Source organism: Erithacus rubecula (genome assembly GCF_903797595.1).
Source record: "Erithacus rubecula genome assembly, chromosome: 26".
Taxonomy (NCBI): domain Eukaryota; kingdom Metazoa; phylum Chordata; class Aves; order Passeriformes; family Muscicapidae; genus Erithacus; species Erithacus rubecula.
In genome coordinates, this window is record NC_136678.1 from 4,610,178 (window position 1) to 4,636,386 (window position 26,209).

General features: G+C 53.0%; 2 protein-coding genes across 2 annotated transcripts; one reads left to right on the forward strand and one right to left on the reverse strand.

Moving 5' to 3' along the window:
• Nucleotides 1-7,512: 7,512 nt before the first annotated feature.
• On the reverse strand, nucleotides 7,513-19,672 carry LOC306812688 (uncharacterized protein C6orf132 homolog). The gene is made up of 5 exons (XM_079327481.1): nucleotides 19,416-19,672; nucleotides 16,028-16,143; nucleotides 12,263-12,338; nucleotides 9,116-11,942; nucleotides 7,513-8,392 (listed from the first exon to the last, which is right to left on the reverse strand). Exons 1-5 carry the CDS (start codon nucleotides 19,564-19,566, stop codon nucleotides 8,290-8,292), a joined length of 3,273 nt encoding a protein of 1,090 aa, XP_079183607.1. The 5' UTR covers nucleotides 19,567-19,672; the 3' UTR covers nucleotides 7,513-8,289.
• A 3,985-nt stretch (nucleotides 19,673-23,657) lies between these two features.
• On the forward strand, nucleotides 23,658-26,135 carry CIMIP3 (ciliary microtubule inner protein 3). The gene is made up of 2 exons (XM_079327386.1): nucleotides 23,658-23,738; nucleotides 25,772-26,135. Exons 1-2 carry the CDS (start codon nucleotides 23,730-23,732, stop codon nucleotides 26,132-26,134), a joined length of 372 nt encoding a protein of 123 aa, XP_079183512.1. The 5' UTR covers nucleotides 23,658-23,729; the 3' UTR covers nucleotide 26,135.
• The last annotated feature ends 74 nt before the right edge of the window (nucleotides 26,136-26,209 follow it).

Sequence of the window (26,209 nt, forward strand, 5' to 3'; positions counted from 1 at the left end):
AAAAAAAATAAAAATAAAAAAAATCAGGAATTTTGGTAAATTTCCCACATCAAACTGCAAGTAAATCTCACACTGGGAGGGGGGAAAATGAGATTTTTTGTGGAATTTTGGAGAAGGGATTTAGGGACAATCCCATGCTGGGAATGGATTTTTCTGCATCCAAGGAAAAGCAGGAGGGAAGCAAAAATTGGTAATTTGGGTCAGGAATTCCATTTATCCAATTTTTTTTTTTTTGTTTGGATCCAATCCAGCAGCTGATTGGGAGGTTTTGGTGCCAAAAAAGTTGATTTTTTTATGTCAATCACTTTTTTTTTTTTGGATATTCTGATAAAAATCACATTTTTAGGGTTTTTTTTTTTTACATAACCTGTAAGCAAAGCAGCTAAAATCCAAATAAAAGTCAATTTTACCCCACTGACATTTCTGACACTTTGGGGAGGACAAAACTGAATGAAATTTTTTCTTTACAGCTTAAAAAGAAACATTTGGAATCTTTTACTCACACAAATACTAATGAATTATCCCAGGTTTGTTTTTTTTTTTTTTTTTTTTTTTTTTGCCCAGGGAATTTTTTCCAAATCTAAAATAAAGAAAAGTTGGATTCTCATATTAGAGATTTTTTTTTATATAATAAGGGAATAAAACAGGAATTAAGTGCAGGGTTCCCTCCCCTTCTTCCATCTCCAAATTCAATTTTCAACCTTCCAAAAACAAATTTTGGGTGATGGAGATTTAGGATTTTCCTTCTTGTGAAATTCAACGTTTTTTCCAGGTGTTTTCCCCAACACTCTTGGGAGTTAAAATTAAATTTCAATTTAAATTCTTCAGCCAGCACTGAAATCCCTGAGGATTGGGGTTGCAATTTCCTTTCCTCAGGTGACACCTAAAAATGCAAAATTTCTACATCCACTACCCTGGGGGGGGAAAGAAAATCCCTTCAGATTTAATTTCTTGATAAATTAAATCAGCTTTTTTTTTCATATTCCAGTTCAGAGTTTAAACCTTGTTTAAAATTGGAATAAAACCTTAAAAAGAAACAACAACAGAAAAAAAAAAAATCAACCAATCCCCCCCCTCCCCCAAAAAGTTGAAGTTCTAAACTCCATCATAATTTAATTATAAAAAAGGTTCATTAGAAAGCTTATTTCTCTAATTGTAAATTTTAAAAAGGTGGCAATCAGAAATAAAATCCTGAATAAAAATGAGTAACTCTGGTGCACTCAGCAGGTCTAGAATTGAAGTTAATGAGAAATTTAAACACTTTTTTTTTTTTTTTTTTGTCCAGAATTCCATTACAATTTTTTTTTTTGTAGTGAAATATTTTTAAACCAATTATTAGGGGGAAAAAAAAATTTAAAAAAATCCAAAATGCAGCAGCTGAGGGTCAGCAATAACCAGACCAAAAAACCAACACCAACTTATTTTTTAAGGAGAAGTAAAACCAAACAGCCAAGAGAAGTTTTCCTGCACCTCCCTGAGAGGAATTTTTGGATTTCAAACCCTCAAATTTCTCCTGGAAAAAAAATTTTCCTTGCTGTTTGTGTGTGCCTTGAATTCCTGATGACATTTGATGATTCATTTCCTGTTTATCAGGAGTGACAAAGAAGGAAAAGCACCAGGAATTCCATATTTGAACCCCTTTTTTTTTTTTAGATTTTTTCCCTCCTTAGGAATCAATTCCAAATTAAGAGAAGCTGCTACATTCACTCTTCGATAAAACAGGAAGAATTAAAGAAAATAAATTTTTTTTTCCCTCCTCTGGTATTTCTGACCTCAACCTCAGGGCCTGGCAGTGATTTGCTGTGACAATACCAAAAATGAGATTTAATTAAATTTATTACATCTCCTGTTCTGCTTCAGATGTGCCTGAATTCAACCCCAAATTCCTTCATTCCCCAGCAAATCTCCTCTTATTATATTTTTTTTTTAACATTTAGGAAGTGTAACCTTGAGTGTGAATAACCTGAAGGTTCTAATCCTTGTAATAACAACAAGAAAAAAAAAAATCTCTTTTTGGCGTTTGCATAACAAAAAAATCGTCAGAAAGCAGAAACCTCTCAGCTCCAACCTTTTAAAAAAATAGAAGAAAAATCCCCAAAAAATGGAGGGAATCGCGTTGTTTGAACAAACCAGGGGAGGGATTCAGGCCGGCTGCCTCCAGAGTTACTCAGTGTGAAGTTCCTTTAGGAAATTAAAAATAATTAGTGATTACGGCAGAAAAGCCCCTCGGACGCGGCGCTAGCACAGAAGGAAGTTTTACCTGCGAACGAGGAAATTTATAAAAAAACTGCGCTAAGGAAAGGCCTGGGGTCCCCTCCTCAAAGCCCTGCGGGTACGAACCCGCCTCATGCCGCTTTTATTCCCGTTAATTCCATTTAATTCCATTTAATTCCAGCTCATCCCACCTCACCCCTCAGCTGTGGGGACAGCGCGGGGAACGCGCGGCCTGCGGAGGAACCGGGTCACAACCACCTCCCCTCCCTCCCGCACCTCCCGTTCCCCCCATCTCCCCGCCGCCGCCGCGGGGGCTCCGAAGCGCTTTAATTTCCGCTCGATCGGGGAGTTTTACCGAGCCCCCGGGGGCCGCCGCGCCGCTGTCGCCGCGCTCCGCCGCCGCCGCCGTGTCTCCGCTGCCCGGCTCAAAGATGGCGCCCGGCGCGCGCGCGGCCTCAGCGCGCCCGCGGCCAAGATGGCGGCCGGAAGCGGCTTCACCGCGCGACGGGAAGGGAGAGAGGAGGGGCGCGCGACTGAGGCGGATTTTTCTGTGTTTTTTGCTTCTCGGCGCTTCAAAAATCTTTTCAAAACAAAACAAAACAAAACAAAAAAAAAAACCCAAAAAACAAAAACGCCTCAAAAAAGGGAAAGAGCTTTTCCCTGTGAAGCGAACAGGAACGTGTTTCTCCATTCTGACTTCACGCGCCCGACGGGAAGGGAGAGAGGAGGGGCGCGCGACTGAGGCGGATTTTTCTGTGTTTTTTGCTTCTCGGCGCTTCAAAAATCTTTCAAAAAAAAAAAAAAAAAAAAAAAAAAAAACCCAAAAACCAAAAACGCCTCAAAAAAGGGAAAGAGCTTTTCCCTGTGAAGCGAACAGGAACGTGTTTCTCCATTCTGACTTGACGCGCCCGACGGGAAGGGAGAGAGGAGGGGCGCGCGACTGAGGCGGATTTTTCTGTGTTTTTTGCTTCTCGGCGCTTCAAAAATCTTTTCAAAACAAAACAAAACAAAACAAAAAAACCCCAAAAAACAAAAACAAAAACGCCTCAAAAAAGGGAAAGAGCTTTTCCCTGTGAAGCGAACAGGAGCGTGTTTCTCCATTCTGACTTCACGCGCCCGACGGGAAGGGAGAGAGAAGGGGCGCGCGACTGAGGCGGATTTTTCTGTGTTTTTTGCTTCTCGGCGCTTCAAAAATCTTTTCAAAACAAAACAAAAAAAAAAAAACCCAAAAAACAAAACCAAAAACGCCTCAAAAAAGGGAAAGAGCTTTTCCCTGTGAAGCGAACAGGAGCGTGTTTCTCCATTCTGACTTCACGCGCCCGACGGGAAGGGAGAGAGAAGGGGCGCGCGACTGAGGCGGATTTTTCTGTGTTTTTGCTTCCCGGCGTTTCAAAAACGCTTAAAAAAGGGAGCAGAGCTTCTCACGGTGAAGCGATCAGGACCGTGTTTCACCAATCTGCTCTGTGCACATAGAATTTCGATTGGAAAATCCCTCCAGGATCACCAAGCTGTTCGCGATCCCACCCGAGCCCTCAGTGCCACGTCCAGCCCTCCCTTGTCACCTTCTTGTCACCTCCAGAACCTCCCGGGGCAGCCCCTTCCAAAACCCGGCCACCCTTTCCATGAGGAAATTCCACCCGATGTCCCCAGAAAGGTCCCGGAGCCCTCGGCCACCATTTCCATGAGGAAATTCCACCCGATGTCCCCAGAATGGTCCCAGATCCCCTCAGCCCCTGAGGCGCCGTCCCGTCCCTCACGCCGCCTCAAGGATGTCAATTCCCACCCGGACTATGTTCACAGTAAATAAAGAAATAAATAGATAAATAAATAAATGTGGTTGTTGTGTTTATTGAAGAGCAGTGCCGCCACCCTAAGCTCCCCACGGGACAGGGGACAATTGGGGAATTGGGAATTTATTGACCAGGGTTAAGGGACAGCGGCAGTGCCACCTCAAACTCCCCAAGGGCAGTGTCAGTGCCCCCCCCAAGCTCCCCACAGGGCAGGGACAATATGAGAACACCATGCCAGCGGTATATCCCCATTATCCCAGCCGTGTATTCCCATTATCCCAGCGGTGTATTCCCATTATCCCAGAGGGATTCCCTGTTCCCACTATTCTGGCGCCATTCCCGTGGTGCTCCCGCTATCCCAGCGGGAAGCAGGCCGGGGGAGCCCCGCGGCCGCGCAGAAGGTTCCGGGCACAAAGGTTCCGGGGAGGGACAGCGGCCAGCAGGGCGCGCTAGGGAGGGCAATGCAATAATGCAATAATTCAATGCAATAATGCAATAATCCAATGCAATAATGCAATAATGCAATGATTCTGGGTAGTGGCGTGAGGCACAGGGTAGGTCTCCAACCACCCTGGTCAGCATGCAGCATTTGCCGTGCCGTGCCTGGGGCAGGGGGATGCAGTCAGTCTGCCAGACCCCCCTGTGTTTATATTTGGACCCCAGCCCCTCATAGCAGACCTGAGAGATGCTGCCCATGCTTAGATCCATCCCTTGGTCTCTGCCCTGGTGATGTCCATGCTTAGATCCATCCCTTGGTCTCTACCCTGGTGCTGTCCATGCTTAGATCCACCCCTTGGTCTCTGCCCTGGTGATGTCCATGCTTAGATCCATCCCTTGGTCTCTGCCCTGGTGATGTCCATGCTTAGATCCATCCCTCGGTCTCTGCCCTGGTGATGTCCATGCTTAGATCCACCCCTCGGTCTCTACCCTGGTGCTGTCCATGCTTAGATCCACCCCTCGGTCTCTGCCCTGGTGATGTCCATGCTTAGATCCACCCCTCGGTCTCTACCCTGGTGCTGTCCATGCTTAGATCCACCCCTCGGTCTCTGCCCTGGTGATGTCCATGCTTAGATCCATCCCTTGGTCTCTACCCTGGTGATGTCCATGCTTAGATCCATCCCTTGGTCTCTGCCCTGGTGATGTCCATGCTTAGATCCATCCCTTGGTCTCTGCCCTGGTGATGTCCATGCTTAGATCCATCCCTTGGTCTCTGCCCTGGTGCTGTCCATGCTTAGATCCACCCCTTGGTCTCTGCCCTGGTGATGTCCATGCTTAGATCCACCCCTTGGTCTCTGCCCTGGTGATGTCCATGCTTAGATCCATCCCTTGGTCTCTGCCCTGGTGATGTCCATGCTTAGATCCACCCCTCTGTCTCTGCCCTGGTGATGTCCATGCTTAGATCCATCCCTTGGTCTCTGCCCTGGTGATGTCCATGCTTAGATCCATCCCTTGGTCTCTACCCTGGTGATGTCCATGCTTAGATCCACCCCTCTGTCTCTGCCCTGGTGACCTGAGGCCAGGTCAATTCTCCCTTGTGTTCCCAATCTAAGTCTGTCTGTGCCACCTCTGTCTGTGCAGCCTGAGCTACCTGCTCGTTGTGTTGGTTATTAGCTCTGCTCTTGGGAACATGGGCATCAACGTGACAACTTTTACAGAGTGACAACGTCTTTCCACTCATCAGCAGCCCTGAGTGGTTTTCCTCTCTGTTCCTTCTCACCTTTCCAACCAACCCCACAGAGCATTGGCTACCATCCATAAATCAGTGTAAAGGCAGAGCTTTGGCCATTTCTCTCTCTCAGCAATGTCCAGGGCCAGCTGAACAGCTCTGAGCTCAGCCAGGATGAGACAGGAACCATTGGAGCAAAGAGTGCAGCTGAGCCATGAGGCTTCTTCTGCCCAGGTTTTATGAGGCTGTTCTTGAAATGAGTGCCACTGTCTGATGTTTTATAAAGCTGACTTATAGTATCACACTTCTAATAGTAAATTAAGACAATTATGTCTCCTAGAAATGAGACACTCTGTGGTGTCTAAGCCATACTTCAACTACACATGAATTGTGTTGTCTGGGTGAAATAGTAAATGTGACATTTAAAGCAACTGCCAGCATTGGAGTGTCACTTTTTTTTTTTTCTCCAAAAAGAACAAAAACAAACGTGTGTTGGACAGATTCCAGTTTGGAAGAATCCTTGAGGTGGAAAATTGCACACAAACCCCCACCCTCCCCACTTCTGGGCAAAGTCAGTATCAAAAGCTGAAAATGCCCACCCAACCTTAAAACTGTTTTTGAGAGCTCATTTGCAATTATAGCTTATTATTTTGAAAACAAAGTATCAGAAGAAAAAACAAACAAACAAACATTAATTTGCAATGTTAGCAAAGGGACTCCTTTGTTTGTTTTCAAGTTAAACTGGTGAAACTTCATCCAATATCAAAACATGATGGTGAAGCCCCTCAAGGAGGAGCATGGATTTGCTTCTACAGATGAATGAGAGTGCTCAGGATGCTCCTTGCACAGAGAAAATTCCATGTTTTGGGGCAGCTGGTATTCCACATGACACTTGGCACACTTAAATGTCCTCAGAGTTACTCCATAGTCACTTTTCTCCATAAATATTTTTTTAAAACCAACACCCAGACATTTAAAGCCTATTATTTCAATATTGGCTGGGGTGAGCAATGGAAATCTTCCAAGTCACCGTGACTTACTGGCATTAAAATGCCCTTTGAATTAGCTATTAGACTGATTACTGTATTTGCATTTTCATTTATTCACAGCAAAGTAAAGTTCAGAATACTTTAAGCTGCTGCTGAAAGGCCTGTTAAATTATTAGGTAAAGCTGGGAATAATACAAAACATAGAATGTCAGTGACATGACTTCAATATCAAGATAACTTTTGAGAATTCCACTGTGAAGGCAAATTTATCCCTGATTTTGAGCTGAATTGTAGAGCAAGATCTGCTTGCAGGCCACATCCAGGTGTGTGCCAGGCAGGGTAAGCTGGAGTGGAACCAGTGGTATTTATAGCATTGAAAACAGAAAGTGCTTCCCATAAAAACAGACTCGTGTCTCAAAGTGCTTTTAGTTTGTCAGTGATCAGAAAATACTCTCTACAAGTTTTTTTACAGTTATCTTACAGTGATTTCAGCAAGTTTACCTAGGAGGAAGATTCTCTGTGTCTAGTTTCAGGAGGTTGGCTATTCCCAAATCAGGTCAGCTGTGTTGAGACCCCACTGCACACTCTGGAGGCTGAAACCCTCTTGAAAGCTGCTCAGAGGGAAGCAGGGGCAGCTCTACACATCCAGCACCTGGAAAAGCACTGAGGGGGAACAGCAGGAACCAGCTCCCTCCAGGGTGTCCCTGCAGACACCCCATACCCCACCAGGATCAGCACAGCCCCACTGAAATTCAGCTCCTTGGTCTGGGAGCCAAGTGGAACAGTTAACAAGGACACCTGGGGAGTCACACAGGTGTGAAGTGGCAAGAGACCCCTCAGGGGCAGAGAGTTGCTGACACCCACCAGCCCAAGGAAAAGGATTGCTCCATGTCCTCCAAAGTGCTTTACAGCCATCCAGGCAGGCCTCACAGCCTCCTCCCACGAGGAATAATTACCAACAGAAACATTTACAGTGGCCAACATTTACATTTAAAGGCACAGCAAAGCCCCTGCTCCCAAAGCTGCTCCTGGAGAAGGGTCAGAGCCCAGCTCAGCAGACAGACTGCCCAGAGCTGGGTTTAAGGCAGAAATTATTTGCTGCAAACTCTTGAAGGACAGAAAGGGTCAGGATTTAGGCATCCTAAACTCTCCTCTATCCCACTGGCCTCACACTCTTATTTTAATCCCTGACATTCAGCTATACACTGCTTTGCTTCCATTGTGCACATCTCTCGGTTGGTTTCTCCCTGCTCCCAAACGTGCTGGACTTAAACCAATTAAAAACCAAACTGAAATCTATCTTGCCAGTGGTGATGCTCTTTAAAGAGAGCTGAGGATGCTCTTTGGCTTTCTATTAGGCAGCATTCTGAAAACAATCCAGGAGGAAAATGGGAAAAAGGGAAGCCACGTTTGCTCAGGTAACAAGGCAGCAGCCTGCCCTCTTCAGTAACTACTCTCCATGACAGTCCTGTGAGAAAAGTCCAAGTCTCAGGCTCATTCCCCACCTTCTCCATCAGCAGATTCAAGCAAGTGCATTTTCAGGCTGGGCTGGACCGTCCCTGGTGTCCGTGGAGAAGGGAAGGAGCAGCCTGGGCACCTTCTGGCCCGTCCCGGCGGGGCAGCCGCGGCTCTACCGGTGGCTCTGGTAGGTGTAGGAGATGGGCTGGCGCGCCCCAGGCCGCACCGTGAAGGTGTTGGAGGGGGGCCCGTAGTGCGAGGAGCCGTGGGCAGGCCTGCAGGGAAAACACAGGGTGAGTCACCCAAAGCCAGGCACACCTCGGTGGTCAGTCAGTGCCACGGTGGGTTTTACTCTGTGTCCCCGCTGAGTGAGGTGGGGAGGGGAGGGAGGTGGGCACTGGGGTCACAGGGAGCAGCCATGGAGCAGTCACTGCCCTTGGACAGGGCAGCAGCAAGAGCTGGGAATGAGCACTGATGCCTTAAGGTCTGAGTTTTCTGTTCTGCTTGGGTATGTTCCATTGTGCTTTAGGGTGGTAAAGACAAAATAGTCTGATACCAGCTATGGATTCAAGGACAGTCTCCTCACACTCCAGGTCCTAAGTATAAACAACATGAGAAGAGGAGGGCAGGCCAGCCAGGAGAAGAGGAGGATGACACCTTACAATTTGAGGCTATTAATTGGATGGTTGACTCCTGTATGCAAATGGCCTGAAGTATATAAAATGTGCAACCATGTGACCAAACCCCCTTTTACTCCCATCTTGGAGCCACTGAGGCAGGGCAGGGACCACACTGTGGCACTGGTACTGTCAGGGTGTGGCCTTTGCAGGCCTTTCAATAAACACCCATTTTATTTCCCCTAACTGTGTGATCTCTGCTCCTAAAGGCAACAGCACAAACCAAGGGGCAGCGACTGCTCTGGAGCCCCAAGTGCTGCTCTGGGGCCAGTTCCAAGGGACAGGGAGGGCAGGAAGGGGTGGGCTCAGGGGGGCACGTACCTGCTGGCTGCCAGCACGCTGGCGGGCGAGAAGTCCCCGTTCTGCCCCTTGTACTTGGCGTCAGCCCCGCTGCTGCCGTAGGCCGTGGCTTTGCCAGCAGCGTCCGCGGTCGCCCGCCTGCCCTGGGCGCTGGAGGGGCCGTTCCTGAGGGCAGAGCCCAGGCGGCGAGACCCCTCCCCGGCCGTGGAGCTGAACCCCCCGGGGCCGTAGGAGGAGAGGGCTCCCGAGGCCCGGGGGGCTGCGGCTGCCCGGGGGTAGGAGCTGTCGGGCTCGGACATGTACAGGCGCTTCTTGATCAGCGGGCGTGGGTTGGGGCCGTGGCTGGGGAAACTCGTGGAGCTGCTGTAATCCGGGTACTGGGCGGTGAAGTCGCCGTTCCTCCAGCTCTTCTCCAAGGGCGGCGGAGCTGCCGGCTCCTGGCTGCCCCCGTAGCTGCGGCTGTAGCCAGACCACCTGAAATAGCGCGGCTCGCCCGAACCCCGGCTGCTCTCAGGGACACTGGGGCACTTGCGGTTCTCCTCCCGACTCGGGAGGGGACCCTCGTCCGTCTCGTTGCTGAATTCGGGGGGTGGGGGGATAATCCCGAAGTCCAGCGCCGTGTCCCCGCTCTCCTCCTCCCTGGGCGCTCCGTGGCGGGCTGGGCCGGGCTGGGCCGGCTGCCCCGAGTCCAGCAGGCCCCGCAGCAGGCTGGAGGCGGCGGCTCGCCGGGGCCCGGGGGGCTGCGCCTCGCCCACCGCCCGCACGTCCCGGCCCTGCTCCGAGGAGCTGGAGAAGGAGAGGGGTTTGCTCCAGCCGGACCCCGCGGCACCGGCCGCCGAGGGCCGAGGCACCACAGTGAAGGAGAAGGGCTTGGACTCGTGGCGGAAGAAGCTGCTGGAGGTGGTGTCGGACGAGGCACTGCTGAGCCCCAGGGGCGGCCTGGCCCTCAGCGCCCCGTCCCCGGCCTGGCGGCCCCGCTGGGCGCGCTGCCGGGCCGCCAGCAGCAGGGCCATGGGCGAGCCCCGCTCCACGCGCTCCCCGGTCACCGGGTGAATCAGCACCTCCTCCTCCTCCTGCCCTGCTCCCGAGGTGGCCGGGGGGCTCCTGGCCGAGCTCCCGGGGCAGGGGGGCTCAGCTGAGCCCGGGGCAGGGGGCGGCTCGGCCCGGTGCACTTTGTACTGGAACACGGCCGAGCTGGGCTGTGGTGCCGGGCCCTGTGCAGGGGACACCGGGGGTGAGGAGGGGCTGGGAGCAGGGGGCTCCTCTGCCGGTCCCTGAGGTGGGTCTGGGGGACTCACACTGCTGTTGGGGTGCCCAGGAGCAGAGCTCAGGTCCTCTGTGACCTTGCCAGCAGCAGGAGCAGGATGGTCCTTGGGATCTGTCTCATCTTTCTCCACAGCAGGGGCTGGGAGCGGTTTTGGCACCACTGAGCCAGTTGTGTCAGGGAGGCTCTTCCTCAGGTCAGGGGGGCTCTTCCTCACCTGCGGGGTGCTGGTGCCATTCTCCACACCCTGCTTCTGGCTGCTGAGCCCCGGGGCGGGTTTTCCCTCTTTCTTCAAGGACAGCACAGCCTCCAGCTCGTTCCTGATCGTCCTCACACTGCGGGGCTGTATGTCAGGGCTGCTCTCCAGGACAGTGACTGCAGCGCTGGGAGAACCCCCATTGGTGCCGGGGGGGCTGCTGGGCACCTCTTTCTTCTCACTCTCCCCTCCCTTGGGTAACCCTGTGTCCTTCCTGGCGAGTTGGGGCTCGCTGGGCCCCGGCTCACGGCTGCCAGCCCGGCTGGGAGCGCCATCCAGGGGCTGGGCAGCGCCCGGCCTGTCCAGCGGCCTCTCCTCCCGGCGCGGGGAGCGCAGCAGCGCCGAGAGCTCGTCCCGCAGCTTGTTCAGGTTGTTGGCATCCTTCCAGTCATCCTCACAGCTCGGGTAGTCCGGAGGAGGGAGATCCAGGTCGTTGGCAGTGAGAGGTTCAGATTTTGGAGGGGAGTCTGTCCCAGCTGTTTTCAGCTGGGGAATCTTCTCCCCCTCGGAGCCTGGCAGTGGGGAGCGGCGGCCGGCAGCATTCACCCCTCGGCCGAGCCCTGGGCCCGGCTTGGGGCTCAGCGGAGGGGGCACAGCCGACTTCCCAACGCCCTGTTTGAGCCCCGAATTCCTCTGCTCGGCTTCTCCCAGGCGCGCCTTGGCCGCGGGTCTGATGGTGAAGCAGGGTGGCAGCGGGGGCCGGGCGTGAGGCTGCCTGGGCACCGGCTGCTGCCGGCCGGGCTGGGCCTCCTGCACCGGGATGGACGAGGAGCGCGCCGGGGCCGGCGGCGGCACCTTGAACGACCTGGGGAAGGTGAGGTGGGGCTCGGGCTTGGGCTGCAGGCTCTCCTTGGGGCTGGGGGCTGCGGGCAGCCCGGCCTCGGCAGGGCAGAGCGGCCCCTCGGCGTCCGCCTGCCTCGTGTTCAGCACCGTCTCCGACTTCCACTTGGAGATGCCGGGGGCGAAGGCTGCGGGGTCCCGGGCGCCCGGCGGGGCTGGTGGGATGAAGTCGGGAGGAGCTGGAGTGCTGGGGGAGGACAGGGCAGAGGAGGGAGGTGGCGGGGCTGCCATGGCAGGGGGAGGTGGCACCGGCTCGGGTGGCGGCGGTGGCACCAGCTCAGGTGGCGGTGGCGGCGGCGGTGGCAGCATTTCGGGGGGTGGAGGGACGGGCGAGGCTGGAGGGGGTGGCACTGCTGGAGGGGGTGGAGGGGGCACCGATGGCGGTGGGGGGATGTCTTCGTCCAGGTCGCCCCCATCGAGAGCCTGCGGGCGCAGGTCCCCCACCGAGCTGTACATCCGGTAATTGCCATTGAGCTGCGAGCCAGAGCCTGCAAGAGCAGCGAGAGCACAGCCTGTGAGCACCTCTCCACCAGAGCTGAGCCAGCCTGGCACAGGGAGCAGCCCCTTGCCAGGCTTGCCTAAAACTTCTGAAATGTAACAGCCACTCTGCCTCACCCCTTAGGAATTAATTAATTTTCAATTACTTTAAAAAATAATTAATAGCAGATTCCATTTTAGCATGAAAATATATGAGCAGACTGTCTGCTCCAGAGTTGGGTACACACACACACACACACACACACTTCCTGCCCTGAGGCCGTGGTGAGCACTTTGTGCTGGCCAGGACTCCACAGAGAACATCCCTTACCAAGAGCTGCCTTTTCCTGAAAGTCTTCTGGCACTGACGGTGTTGGCACAGCCACCCCATGGGATTCTTGGGCGTTCTGCACGAGTTGAGAGAACAGAGCTGTCAGTCTTACACGCAGGGATCAGAGCAAAGGGCTGACAAGCAGCTGGTAATCTTTCCACACAAGCCCTGATGGGATCCAGGGCAGTTTCTGTGGTATGAAGGGCCCTGTGGAAGCTGCTGTTGACAGGGTTGGAGGGGATGAGTGAAGTGATCAAGGCTGCACAGGCCATGGACACAACTTGCCGAGGTCAGGGGAGGAATTCAGCTATTTCACATCCCCTGGGGCTCCCCAGCCTGCCAGCAGCAGCACCTGCTACTCACCATCCATGTCCCAGCAAACTGAGCAGCTCCCCCGCGTTTGGGGGGTGTTTTTCTGCAGCAAGAACTGCCACAGGCACGTAAACACCACACCGAGGTCACAGACAGACCTCCAGCTTTTTGGGAAACTGGCACCAGCATATCTGAGCACTCTGGGGAAAACTGCTCCTTGTGTGGTTTGTGTTCTGCTCTCAATTACTCCCTTCACGCTCATGCTGGGAACTCAGCAGTGCCTTTAGCTGGTACAGGACCAGCAATTCGGCAGCCCACACATCTGGGAGGATGCCTGAAGCCAGGGCACTGCAGGTAATTACAGCCACCCAATGTGAGACAGGCAGGCTGACTCACCTGGAGCCGGTGGGGCTCTGCCAGCAGCACAGAGCCTCTCCTGAGCCCTGACTCACGGCTCATGGCTCCGAGGGGCTGGGCTGCCTCGGGGACACACCTGGGCACACAGGGACCCATGTGCACACCTGCTCTGGTGGCTGGGATCGGGGAGTGGGGGCAGCTTTCACTACAATGTCAGAGAGACACAGAGCTCTGAAGGAGCATCCAGGGAGGGACACGATGGGCAGCGCCCAGGGACACAGTGTCCTGTCCCATTCCCAAGCCCCACATCCAGCCCGCTGCATTCCTGCTCACCCCAGGCAGCTGCTCGAGCTGTTAACAGCCCTTGACAAAGGAAATGTTATCCTGCCATCAGCCTGCGCCTCTCCCTGAGCCATTTCCTGCACACAAAAGCCTGGATAATGATTGAGCCCCTGCCCTTTGCTTTCACTGCCGTTATCACCGTTTTCACATCAGATTGCTGCGGGATTCCAAAGTCTCCGGGATCAAAGGTCAGTTGGATTTGTTGATGCAGCCCCATCCAGGCTCCGACTGCACTTCACAGTTACACACTGCCCTGGCTGGGGAGTCAGGAGCTGCTGGACAGAGCTGATTTAACAGCAGCACCCGGGCTCCTGTGGAAGAGCCCTGGAATGCCCCAGCTTTGGCCAAAATAGAATAAAAATACACATACTTCACTTGCTACGTGCATCACCCTGCAGATGAGCAAAGCTCCCCTATAACCACCAGGGAAGGAGCCAGTTACTGTGACCCAGGAGTGAGGGAATTCACATGCCTGGGTTTGCACAAAGGACCAGATAACCCCGTGCTGATGGAGAAGCCAAGTGCTGCCAAGGCATCAGGGCAGATCCTGAACTTCATCTGGGAGCCAGAGGGAAGACAGAGACCAAGAGAGGCACTCCAAGAGTTGATAGTTAAATTGTCCAGAGCAATGAGATCCCAAAACCACAAAGAAAAAAGCCCCAGCAGTTCCCATTTGCGATGGAAATCCATTGCTGCTGGTTCCCAGAGCACCCCCAGGGTACCTGCAGGGACACAAAGATGTCTGAGCTCTGCTTTAGCAGCAGCATATGCATCACCTGCTTGGAGAGGAGAGGGAAGGGACTGGCAGTCAGGAGAGAGCGATGCAAAGCTGGAGGACACAGTCTGCACTTCATAAAGGACCAGTAATTTCGGCTGTGTCATTTCAAACTGGGCAAACCTGTTCATCGCCAAAACCCTCTGTGGCAGTTGCTAATGCTCAGCATCTCTCCAAAACCACCCATCCCCACGTCATGAGCTGGCTTCTAAAATGGAAAGCATCCCCAGCACGCTGCCAGTCTGCAGAGATGGTTGGGAAGATTGTTCCTGGTGTTTGCTCGGGGTGTGGCCAGCCCAGAAAACCTCCAGCTGATTCAGAGCAGGCTCTGGGTGCTGTGCCAGGAACCTGCATTTCCAGTTTGTGGTACCTGAATCAGATTTGTGCCTGCTGAGGATCCCGTGGGGGGAAGCTTTCACTGGAACCACCAGGAATCACTTTTCATCCCTGGAACAGTCAGAAGTCCCTGGAGAGGGGAGCCTGCCTGTCCTGATGGGCTCTCAGGAGCCCAAACTACCCACCCATTAAATGACCAAGGTTTGAGGCTGCCCCTTACAAAAACCCCCCCAAAATACAACTGCTGAGCACCCTGGGATCTCAGAGAGGCCACGAATTTCTCTGAATACAAAGAGCTGCCCCCAGACTCCTCGTGCTTGAGCTAGGGCAGCATGGTGGTTTGCTGAAGGGATTTATTGCCCTGGGATGCCAAAGCTCTCCCTGCAGTGCTGGGGGGCCCAGGTGGGCAGGGGGCTGTGGGGGGACCCCTGTCCTGCAGTCCCTGCTGTGGTTCCCTGTGGGCAGGAAGCTGCTCCTGTGGGAAGAGCTGCCAGGTGCAGAGGCACAGCAGCTGCAGGGCAGGGCGTGTGCATCCTCCTGACTCACTGGGAGCTGCTCCCCGTGGGTGGGGAGAAAGGGTTAAGGCAGGAGCTGCAGAACAGCCCCGTGCAGGTGTGTACCTGGTGCAGGTATGTACGTGGCAGCAGAAGAGTCTGTGCCAGATCCAATCATGATCAAACCTCACCAGAGTCAAACATCCAACACAGAGTGATCCTTCAAAACGCTGCCTTTTCCCACTAACTGCTCCGGTCAAAGCTGTCACCCAGCTCTGTGAGGGACCCTCACAGGGGAAACAGAGCCCCAGGGCTTGGGTGACAACCTTTAGGATTTGTCCTGGGGACATTACTGCTCTTAATCCCTCCATCACACACACTTCCATTAGCAGAAATCATCTCCTTGCCAAGACCAAAGGATTTAAGCATTTTACTGTCCTCACTGACCTGGTGACCTGCAGGTATCACTTCATTCAGCTACTGACACCTGCAGAGCCTCTCTGAGCACCTGCTCCAGTGCCAGGGGCTGCAGCAAGATGAGCTTTAAGGTCCCCTCCAGCCCAGACCCTGGGATTCTGTGAACCCTGTGCCTCTCTGTGCTCTTTAGGGAACAGGACCTCTGGGAAGGGCTGCATGGGGCTCCTCAAATCCAGCCACAAGCAAATGTGGCTTTGGGAGTTACAGCCACCTCCGGGCCCTCTGCTCTGGCTGTTTTGGCCCTTGCTGCTCCAGCTCCTGCTCCCAGCTCTGCAGGGAATGGTTTTTTCATACAGATGTTGAAAATAATCATCCCCTGCACACTCACAGCATCACCTCCTTCCTGTGCTGCAGCAGGACTCGGTTCAGCACTGCTCCAGCAACACCCCTGATCCTGGGACAGATCCTGCCAGCAGCACTGAGATAACTGCAGTGCAAGCCTGATCTCTCATCTCTGTGCTCAGCAATTACTTTTTAATTGAAAATGCAAGCCTGATGTGCTCATGCCTCTCCCCCAGTGCCTCCTCCGTGCCCCACACCAGCCCTGAACTCAGATCACCTCCCAGTCCCTCGTCCCCAGCCTCACTACAGAGCACTTTTGCTTTTCATTTCTGCTCTCCCTCAGGTAGGGGCTGAGAGCAGCAGCCAGCCCAGCAGGACTGGGGCACTCACCAGGGGCAGGAAGGTCAGCAGGGGCCGGACCCTGGGACGGGGTTTGAGCGTTGCTGTGCCAGAGTCTGTCACTGTCCCGAAGCGATTGTCCCCGTAGTACACCTCGATCACATCACCTGCAGGGAGAGCACAGTTACAGCAGCACTGAGCAAAAACAACACCAGGCACAGCGGGGGCTTAAAGAGCTGTGGGGAATTTGCTGCATCTGCTCCCAGGAGTGGGCAAAGCCCAGCAGGTCCTGAGGAAAACCTGGGTGTGTTGGAGGTGAGTGGGAGACAGGGAGGGAAAGGTCCCGTGTGTGCAGGACAGGCACAACCCTGTCACACACCTGGACCAGGAGCCTTCCCTGAGCTCTGGAGGGTGGAACTGAACAGCTCAGGAGGAACAGGATGCAATCCTGGCTGCTCTGAGCAGCTGGACTGGAGGGGGAGGCAGCAGCAGAGCTGACCAGGAGCAGGGACAGCTCCTGCCCTTCCTGCCCTGCTCAGCACTGTCAGAGCACTGACAGCCAAGCCAGAGGGAATTCCAGGTGCTTCACAACACTTCCACACTCCAGCCTGCTTTGGGTGACTTCCCACCAAATACTGCTGTGGATGGAGGGACAGACCAGGGCAGGAAGTCACAGGGCCCTGGTGTGACAAGCAGGAGAAACCATCAGGAATTCCTGGTTCCCAGCCTTGTGCTTTCCCCTTGAACCACACCTCTTGGGCCGGTTTATTTCTGACAGTGAATAAAGCTCATAAAATTAATTTAATTACATTCTTTGTGTCTGATTAGCAGCATGAATTAACAAGCAGAAATACTGAAGCACGTAAACCCCACCTTGGCTGGAAGGAGATACACAAATAACTCGTAGCCAAGGAGACCGACATTAAAGAAAAACTGAGTTTGAGGAAGGAGGGGGGAAAAAAACAAAATGGCTGGGACTGAAGGGAAAGCTGCAGGAGTGTCCCAAGAACAGACTTTGATAGTGAGGAAGGGAGGAGAAGAAGAAGGATGGGCAGAAGTCAGGAGGAAGCTCACAAGGAAACAGCTTCACACCAGGTCTATGAAAAAAGAGGAGGGCAGATGCCTCTGTGTGTGTCTCACAGAAGGAAAGCACTTGCATGAACACCTGGAATGAAGAACCTGACCACACCAGGGCTGGGCACGAGGCAGCACAGCCTCTGGAGGCAGATGAATTCCACACAACCTTCAAACACACCACAGAGTCCAGGAGCACGTCAGCTTTTCCCTTCTCCCACCCCCAGGTTACCCTGAATACCCCCAGCCTCCCCTCCCTCACACCAAGTTTCTCCCACAACAAGTGATCCTTTGCACAAAGGACATCATGTCCAGCTTTCAAATCACCCTGTGCTTCAGCCAGCCTGGTCCTACCAAGGCTTCACCACTTCCTTGCCTGGGAGGGGCCCAAGCACTCAGGAGGAGCTGCTGAGTCCCAGGGAGGACAGAGGTGCCAGCAAATTGCCTGCAAGTGTTCAAAGCCAGGCTGATGGGACTTGGAGCAGCCTGACCTAGTGGAAAATGTTCCTGCCCATAACAGGGAGTGGAATGAGATGAGTTTTAAGGTCCCTTTCCACCCAAACCACTCTGTGATGATTAATTTTGTGGGTGACCCTGCGTTCGGTGAGTAAGGAGCAGGAATTAAGGGCAAAGCAACAGGGGAGTTTGAACTCAGACAGCCTGAGCAGCGACAGAATAGTTCTGAGCCTTGAAATGATGAGTTTTATATTTAACAAGTCACTAGGTAAACCCAGTGAGAAACTGGATTAAAGATCACAAGGACTTTGATCCTAGATTACTAAGCATCGCTACCCTGAATGCTTTAATTAAAGTAAAATGAAGCGCTTGTAGTTGTGTTTTCTTTGCTAGATAAACAGGACTTGCCTGCTGGGAGCCCTTCAGCAGCAAGACCTGAGCTGTGCCAGCCTCGTTTCCTGGAAGGAGGCATCAGGAAATGCATCCTTGGGAGCTGTGGGAAGCAGCTGTCTCAAAGCACTGGCCTTGCTTCGGCCACTTTTTGACATTCAGCCTGTCCTGCAGACATTTGTGTTTGCTCAGCCATGGGAAATCAAATAAACAATTTGCCACGCATGTAATGGAACTTCTTCCTCCCCGGGGGTTGCATCACCTGGAGGACGTGCAGCAGGTTTGAGCCGGGGTATCCACAGCTCCCAGGAGGAGGAGGAGGCATCAGTCACTATATTCAGGAATCTCTGAGTCAGGGACATGCAAACCTACACCCATTCCACATTGCTTAACTTGTGTTTACTTTGTATGAGAAACGCAGGTGGGGATCAGCAGGGGACTCCTCCTGACACGGGGCACTGCAGGGAACGTCCCAAAAACGGGGCTGGGGCTGTCCCGGGGATGCTGAACCCTCCTCACAGCGCTGCCAGTATCACATTGTCACAGTGTCACACTGTCACCGCACCCTCGGCCAGCCGAGCTCGGGGCAGAAACGCCAGGAGGATGCGAAGGAACGATTCGAGATCTCCTCCTTAGGCTCAGCTTCAGCATTCCCGGCTTTTCCTTTGCAGTCTGACCCACACCTGAGTATAAAGCTTTTTTTTTTTTTTTTTTTTTTCCTGCCACTGCAGAACTGCAGCCACGGAAATCAGGCTTGTAATAAGCAGACACAGCAACTTCTTTTCTGTTTTTTTAATCCAAACCACATCAGAGAGAAGCTTGAGTCCTCCTCAGATTTACGACAGTTAGAAATCAGCAATTTTCCTTCTAGGTTGCAGAGTTGCATGAAACTCCCTGTCACATTTTCATTTTATCTTGGTTTCAGCAGCTTGGCCTTTGGGGTGTAACCACCTCGCAGTTGCTTCCACAGACAATATTTCACCCTGCACAGCTCAGCAGGCAGCACTTCCAATTTTTTAATCTTGGAAGAGTTTGTCGGGCTCTTACAACCACCAAACTTCATCCACAAACTGCTATCTTCTATCTACCTGGCTCCATTATTATTAATTTGGCTCCCTCCTACATGAGCCTCCAGGGCACCGTATTGCAATTAAAACCACAAAGAAACACAAATAAATCCCGAGGGATCTGCAACCCTCAGCTCCCTCCTCGCTCGCAGCCCTGCGAGAAACAGGTTTATGAGTAAATAACTCCAACCTGCGAAGGCGCAGATCAAACATGGCGTGGGAAAGCGCGACGGGAAGCAATAAAACACATTCACAGCCACTCTCCAGCCTCTTTTTGCCAAGTTTAACTCGCCCACAGCGACCCAGCCCCGGTGCGGACCCTCCGCGCCCGCTCGGATGCTGCCGCATCCCGGTGCCACCGGGCGCTTCCACGGGGCAGCAGCGGAGCCCGCGACCCCAGCGCACCGCGCTCCCCCCGTCCCGACCCCGCACGGCTCCGGGGGGACACTGACCGGTGCCACCCGCGCTGTCCGAGGTCACCTCCTGCGTGAAGATCCAGGGCGGGTTGGTGGCGAACAGGGAGGTGGCGCTGGGGCTGGAGTGGCGCTTGCCGAAGAGGCGGCTGAAGGTGCCCTGCACCGAGTGCGGGTGGTGCTTCTTCATGCTGGCCGAGCCGGGCGCTGCCGCCGCGCTCCCGGCCGGGCATCGCCGCGCTGGGAACGGGGCCGAGCGGCTCCGGGGGCGGGACCGGCCCCACCCCGGCCCCACCCCTCGCCAGGTGCCCCTGCCCGCGATCGAGCCAGTCCCAGCGAGACTTTGGCTCTCTGAGCCGCGGGAGAGCCGAAATTCGGCGGGCACCGTCCCGGTGCGGCTGCTGGCCCTGCACAGACACCCCGAAATCGCACCCAGATACACCAAAATCCTACCCAGACACCTCGAAATCGCACCCCAGATACCACAAAATCGCACCCAGACACCCCGAAATCGCACCCAGACACCTCGAAATCGCACCCCAGATACCACAAAATCGCACCCAGACACCTCGAAATCGCACCCAGATACACCAAAATCCTACCCAGACACCTCGAAATCGCACCCAGACACCTCGAAATCGCACCCAGATACCACAAAATCGCACCCAGACACCCCGAAATCGCACCCAGACACCTCGAAATCGCACCCCAGATACCACAAAATCGCACCCAGACACCTCGAAATCGCACCCAGATACACCAAAATCCTACCCAGACACCCCGAAATCGCACCCCAGATACCACAAAATCGCACCCAGACACCCCGAAATCGCACCCAGAGACCCCGAAATCGCATCCAGATACCACAAAATCGCACCCAGACACCTCGAAATCGCACCCCAGATACCACAAAATCGCACCCAGGACACCCCGAAATCGCACCCAGACACCCTGAAATCCCACCCAGACACCCTGGAATCCCCCCCGTGTGTGTCTGACACCTCTGTCCGAGCACTCCTTGAGCTCTGGAGAGGCTGGGTCAGTGCCCAGGCACCCCCTGGGTGAGGAACTTTCCCTATACCCAGCCCAAATCTCCCTGGCTCTGCTCTCCTGAGCCAGAACCCTCGAGGGCTTTGCTCTTTCTCTCCCTCCCGTGTTTGTCCCTTCACCTTCCTGGGACCCAGCTTCCCTGGCAAGGCCAGGAACTCCTGGGGAGATTGGGGTGCTCCCAGGGTCTGGGTGCTTTTGATGCAAAACCTTGAACTCAATAGATCTGGACCCCAAACCATTTCTAGTTTTAGGTATAAAAGCAAATTTCTAGCACTGATTTTTTGTCCCACGCAAGTAAAAATTGAGAGTTAATGAGTAACATTGACTACTAATAAATGCAGGGGATTCTGGAGAACTTTAAACCCCAAATAGTTGTCAAAACATTAACTCTGAAACACAGTTTCCAACTTCAGGTTAAGATCTTACACCTCTTTCTACCAAGTTTTGAGAGTCAAAACAATATAGTTGGGGTTTTTTCCCAGTTATTATCACTTATTTAATCACTTTGAAATGATGTTTTTCTTGTTAAAAGTGACTTCTTTTTTTTGCTTTTAAGAACAAATTAAAGCAACACATTAAGTGCCGCGTGAAGAATGAGAAATGAGAATATTCCAAAAGGGAAATCTAGTCATGGCCCAGATTATGAGGCAGCACTTGAATAAAGTGAATTATGAATGAGAAACGGGGAAGGAAAAGGAGAATTAAAATGTTAAAATTCAATCCCGTGGCTGTGGTGGAGGAGCTCTAATAATTTAAAGCATTTTCTGGGGGTTTTAGCCGTGGCTGGAGCAGCTCTGTGCCCTGCACGTGCCCTGCAATTAGTGGGACTCTCCCAACAGTTATCTTAAGTGCTGCTGGTGAGACAGAAACGCCGCTGCAGACAGACAGACAGACAGACAGACAGACAGACACCTGCCCTGGCACTCAGCAGGGACAGGCTGTAGCGGGGTGGGCGACCCTTCTGTGCAATTGGGGAAGATAAAACAGCAGAGATTGTAACGAGCAATAGAATCCTGCACAAAATCAGGGGTGAACACGCTGGATCCTCTTTATCCACAAGCAGCTGTTCATCGGTGTCTCATCACAGCTGGTTTTAGTCTCTTGAAAGAAAGCAACTTGAAAGAAAACTACACCTTACAACGTAGAAAAGTAATGTTTTACTGCCTTAGGTTGCAATGCAAGTTGTAACTGGAAGTGTGTGTTCTATCACCTGCTGTTAAATCCAGCTGGAGCAGTGCTCCTTATCTCACCCAGGACCCATCCCTCATAACTCCAGGGAGATATCTTCTGTTAATGGGCCAGGAATGTTTGCTTGTGTTTTTGACCAATCAGAAAGCAGATTTCTAATGGCTGGAGCTGTTAAAACCATAAAAGTATACAAAGAAGATGATACTGTGACTGAAGAAACCCATCCTGTCAGCTGGAAAGCAGAAATTATCCAAAGAAAGTGACTTCAGTGCAGCAACATGCTACTTCGGTAATTTTGTTTTGGCTTTCCTGAGAGCATTCAGTCACATTTTGTTCTGCCTAGAACAGCAGAGTAAGAAGTCAGCTAAGTCATTGCTATTTCAACATATTTTATGTTTTATAATAAAATTTATTTCTCTTTAGGAATTAAAGAAAAAAAAAAAAAAAGGAACAGATCTGCAGTGGTAGGGAATGGAAAACTCTGTAGCACTGTCCTATATCTCTGTTTCCCCTAAAACACTTGTGGTTGAAAAAGAGGAGGGGAAAAGGCAATAAAAAACAAACCCTAAAAACTGCAGATTGTAAGGAGAAAAAATACCAAAAGACAAACGTAGAAAACACTAGAAAAGCACAAAGCACCCATGGGTTTGGAGTCTGCTTCACATGGGAACTTGCAAATTGCTTGTTAGCTGCGTTTAGCAGCAATGACAGGCCAGCAGAGCGAGGCCTGATTTCATAAAGCCTTTATTTTATAATTCTACCTGTCTACAGCACAGGATCAGTTAAAGAGGTTGGAAGAGACCTCTGAAATCACCGAGTCCAACCTGGGGCATTTAAAGAAAATTCCCAGGCACCTCTCAAAAGCAGAAATCAGGTGGAATGAGGAATCCATTCCCTGCTGGAAAGACAAAGGACTCAGTGTCTCTCTCCAAGACAAAAGTGCTGGCTGATACCCACAGCCCTTGTGTGAGCAAACAGAGCAGGACACACAGAGACACACAGGGAAAAGGGAAGGAGAAGGGGAGCTATTTTAAGAAGCGAAGCCAATAAATGCTGTGGAATGACAAAGGTGTCCCACAAAATCTCATTACAGCAGGGAGGCTTCAAAGGGGCTGTGGGGCTGCTCTGAGGGAGCAGAGCTTGGGTGGCCAGCGAGGAAAACATCACCCTCACAACATGAAGGGGTTTTGAGGTGAATTTATTATCCCTGAACACAAGCTGCTGAGCAATTCTGCCAGGGCTCCTGTGCACATTCCTATTTGTTTGTGCCAGATGAAAGGTGTTTGTTCTTTACCTTCCACCTCCCAGCCAAGCACAGACCTCCCCTCAAAGGGCAGGAAAGACTCAGGAGCAGCACGAGGAGCAGGCTGGGTGTGCTGCTGGGCACAGTGGCTCCTGTGAAGTGCAAACTCCAGAGACACAGGGAAGCTGCCAAGTTGGGTGGTTGGGTTGTATTTTTAAGGAAGGACAACTGTCACTCCTGAGTGATTGAGGCCACACAGCAAAAGGTGGGCTGGGCTGGGCACAAAGCTCAGGAAAGTGTTTGGAAGATCTCCAGCAGATTTTATGGCATGGAAAGAGCCGTGTGAGCAGTGCTGTGATGTAACACACCACAGTGTGAGGCTGCCTTTGATCCCAACACGGGTAAACAGCCCAGAACAATCTGCTTTTGCATCAGGGTGAGGAGCTGCACCCTCAGATTTGGTGGTTCCTGCTGCACTCGCAGGTGTGAGAGGGGTTTGTGCAGTGAGGGCAGCTCAGGAGGAGGAGGGATGGGAGGAGAAACTCTCAGGTTTGCCTGCAGAACAGCAAAGGGCTCCCAGGGACAGAGAGCCAGCTGTGCCAGCGGGGACAGGGGCCAGCAGAATGTCCTGCAGAGCCTGGCTGGAGATCCTGTTCCCATGGCAGAGCCCCTGCACTCCTCTGCACCCCCTGCCCTGCCCAGCCCACTGTGACACCCAGCACCCGGGGGCACCCCGTGGTCACAAAGGCCCCTGTGGTCACAATGGCCCCAAGAGCTCTGGGAGCCAGCCCTGCCCTGCCCAGTGCTGCCTCCTGCCTCCACCCCAGACAGACACACACCCCGGGCCTCCATCACCAACACCTCACAGGTGGATGTCCCAGGTGAGGGACACTCCCTCCCCATGTCCCCTTCCCCTGGGCTGCAGATCCTTGCCCGAGGGTGACCAACCTGACAGGTCCCAGTGATGTCAGTGAGATGCTCCATCCCATCCCTGCTGTGCAAATCCTGCTGCTGCCATCAGCCAGCTCTGCCCCTGCTGAGAGCTCACAGCAAACTGCCTGTGGTAGTCCTGGGTGGCTCCTGGGTGGCTCCTGGGTGGCTCCTGGGTGGCTCTGAGGGACAGTCCCCCAGCAGCTCCACTGAAACCTTCCTGCTTCCCCCATTACTGAGCCTGTTCAGCCTTTCCCTGGGACCCACCTGGGGGATTTGCTGTGACAGACATCAGGCAGTTTGGGAGGGATTAGGGATCTCTCTACGTAGGAGCAGGTGCAATAGGATTGTGTGTGACTCTTCATTCAGGCACGGAGCTCTGGCAGGGCCATAAATAGCACCAGGGCCTTAATCTGGTGCTTCCCCTCCAAGCAGGGCTCACGCAAGCAAGTGCATTCACCTGGGCAGGAGGAGGTTCCTGCACAGCTCCAGGTGCCCCAGAGGATGAGCAGGACCCTCAGGCAGCCAAACCCCAGGGCAGGAGCTGAGCCAGAGCTCAGCACACCCTGCTCAGGACCTGCCCCTCACTGAGGGCACTGAAGGGTCCAGCCCAGCCAGCCCTGCTGGTCCTGAAGGCATCTGCATGACTTAGCAATCTGCCAAGGCAGCTCCAGCCTGCCCTCCACGCCCCAAATACAGGAGATTAATGACTTTAGTGCTGCTGCTGGGTGGGTGCACAGGCATCAGCACAGTCGTGTGTGTACTTGTCTCTTCCAAATCGAGAACGGCCAAGAGCCACCAGCACATACGTGTGTGAAAACAGCAGCTTCTGAACAACCTAAGTCCAGAGCAGGGGTGCACAAACCTCACTGAAATGGCTGTGCTGATACAAAATCTGATTTTTCAGGAGTCAAAACCCCATTATTTTATCCCCTGGGGAAAATTGGATTGAGGTTTCCTTGCAGCAGCAAGTGCTGAAATAACCCCTGCGTGCTGAGCTCCAGCCTTTCAGCCATTTGACGTCTGCCCTGGAGAAAGGAGTGACAAAAGCAGGTGGTGAACCTGTAGGGTAGTGGTGATTCCCCTCAAAGGCTTTAAGGAGATTTCCAAACCATCTGCAGGCATTCCCCTTCTAATAGGTTTAGGACCAAGTACGTCATGGAAAGTAGGAAACCTCTTTACATGGTTAAAAATAAACAACCAGCTAAGGATTGATTCAGGACAGGCAGGAGCAGAGTGGCTAATTGCTGAGGGAAGAGGCAGTTTCCATTGGCACTGAGGTGTCGTCAATGAAAACACGAGAACTGAGTCATGCTTAGGTAAGAGCAGCAGGAGAATCTCTGCAGCCAAGCACAGCCCTGGGTCACAGGTCACCCCGTGGGTGTCTCGGGGCTCCTGCCCACCCCTCCTCTGAAAAGGGTTCTTGGAAAAGCTCAGGCCAAACATTTCCCTGCTCCTGGGTGGAGCCTTTGCATTTCTGGGGGGAAACCTGTTTGGAGATTTGCTGAGAGCGATTCCCAGAACAGGAGGAGGCTCAGGGAGGTGTGGGGTCCCTGCAGAGGGACCCAGAGCTGCTGAGCTGCTCCAAAGGACAGAGCCAGACACTGCCATCCCTGCTGTGTCCTCTTGGGTCAGATTGTGTTCAGCCCTTTCCAAGGCAGGTTTGCCATGGCTGTGGTTGGTGACAGCTTCACCAGGAGTGTGTGCTGCTGGCATTTATCTGTTGTAACTGGGAGTCAAGACAGAATCCAGCCCTTTGTGTCTCGTTATTTGTATTCTCTCATCATTTGTCTAAAGCGAAAAAAAAGGAAACTCTATTTCCAGAGTATCATTTGAGTTTAAACCCCTTTTGTCTTTAAGAAGCTCCACCTCAGAATTTTGGCCAGGGATGTGCAAACCCTCAGCACCCACACTGCCCTGACTGCCTTTGCAGTGAGGGGTGGGGGCAGCTGCCACACATTTCTCTGCCTCTTTTGCTCCACAGGTGGCTAAAACACCAGAAGCCCCTGGCAAGGACCCCACAAAAGCCAAGGGGATGGAGAAGGACAAAGCAGCGCCCGAGGCCACCAACCCACCTCCCAGGCCGAGGAACCGGCCGCCTCCAGCTCCTGCCCTGGGCTCCCGCTTCGTGCCGGTGCTGGTGCACCCCGAGAGCCGCTCCCTCAGCTCGGTGGAGTTCGTGCTGTACCGCCCCGAGTGGCCCAACTCGCTGGCCCCGTTCTGCACCGCGCACAAACCCTTCTGCGGGTTCCGCTTCCACGAGGGCGCCAAGCACGGCCGGTCCCGCTCCGGCCTGGAGAGCGCCAGCCCCAGGAAATGGAGATCCTTCCACCGCCCCAAGCCATAGCTGCCAGCAGCCCAGACAGGCAATAAAACCCCCAAACAGCAGCTGTGTCGCTTCAGTGTCCCATCCGTGCTGAGC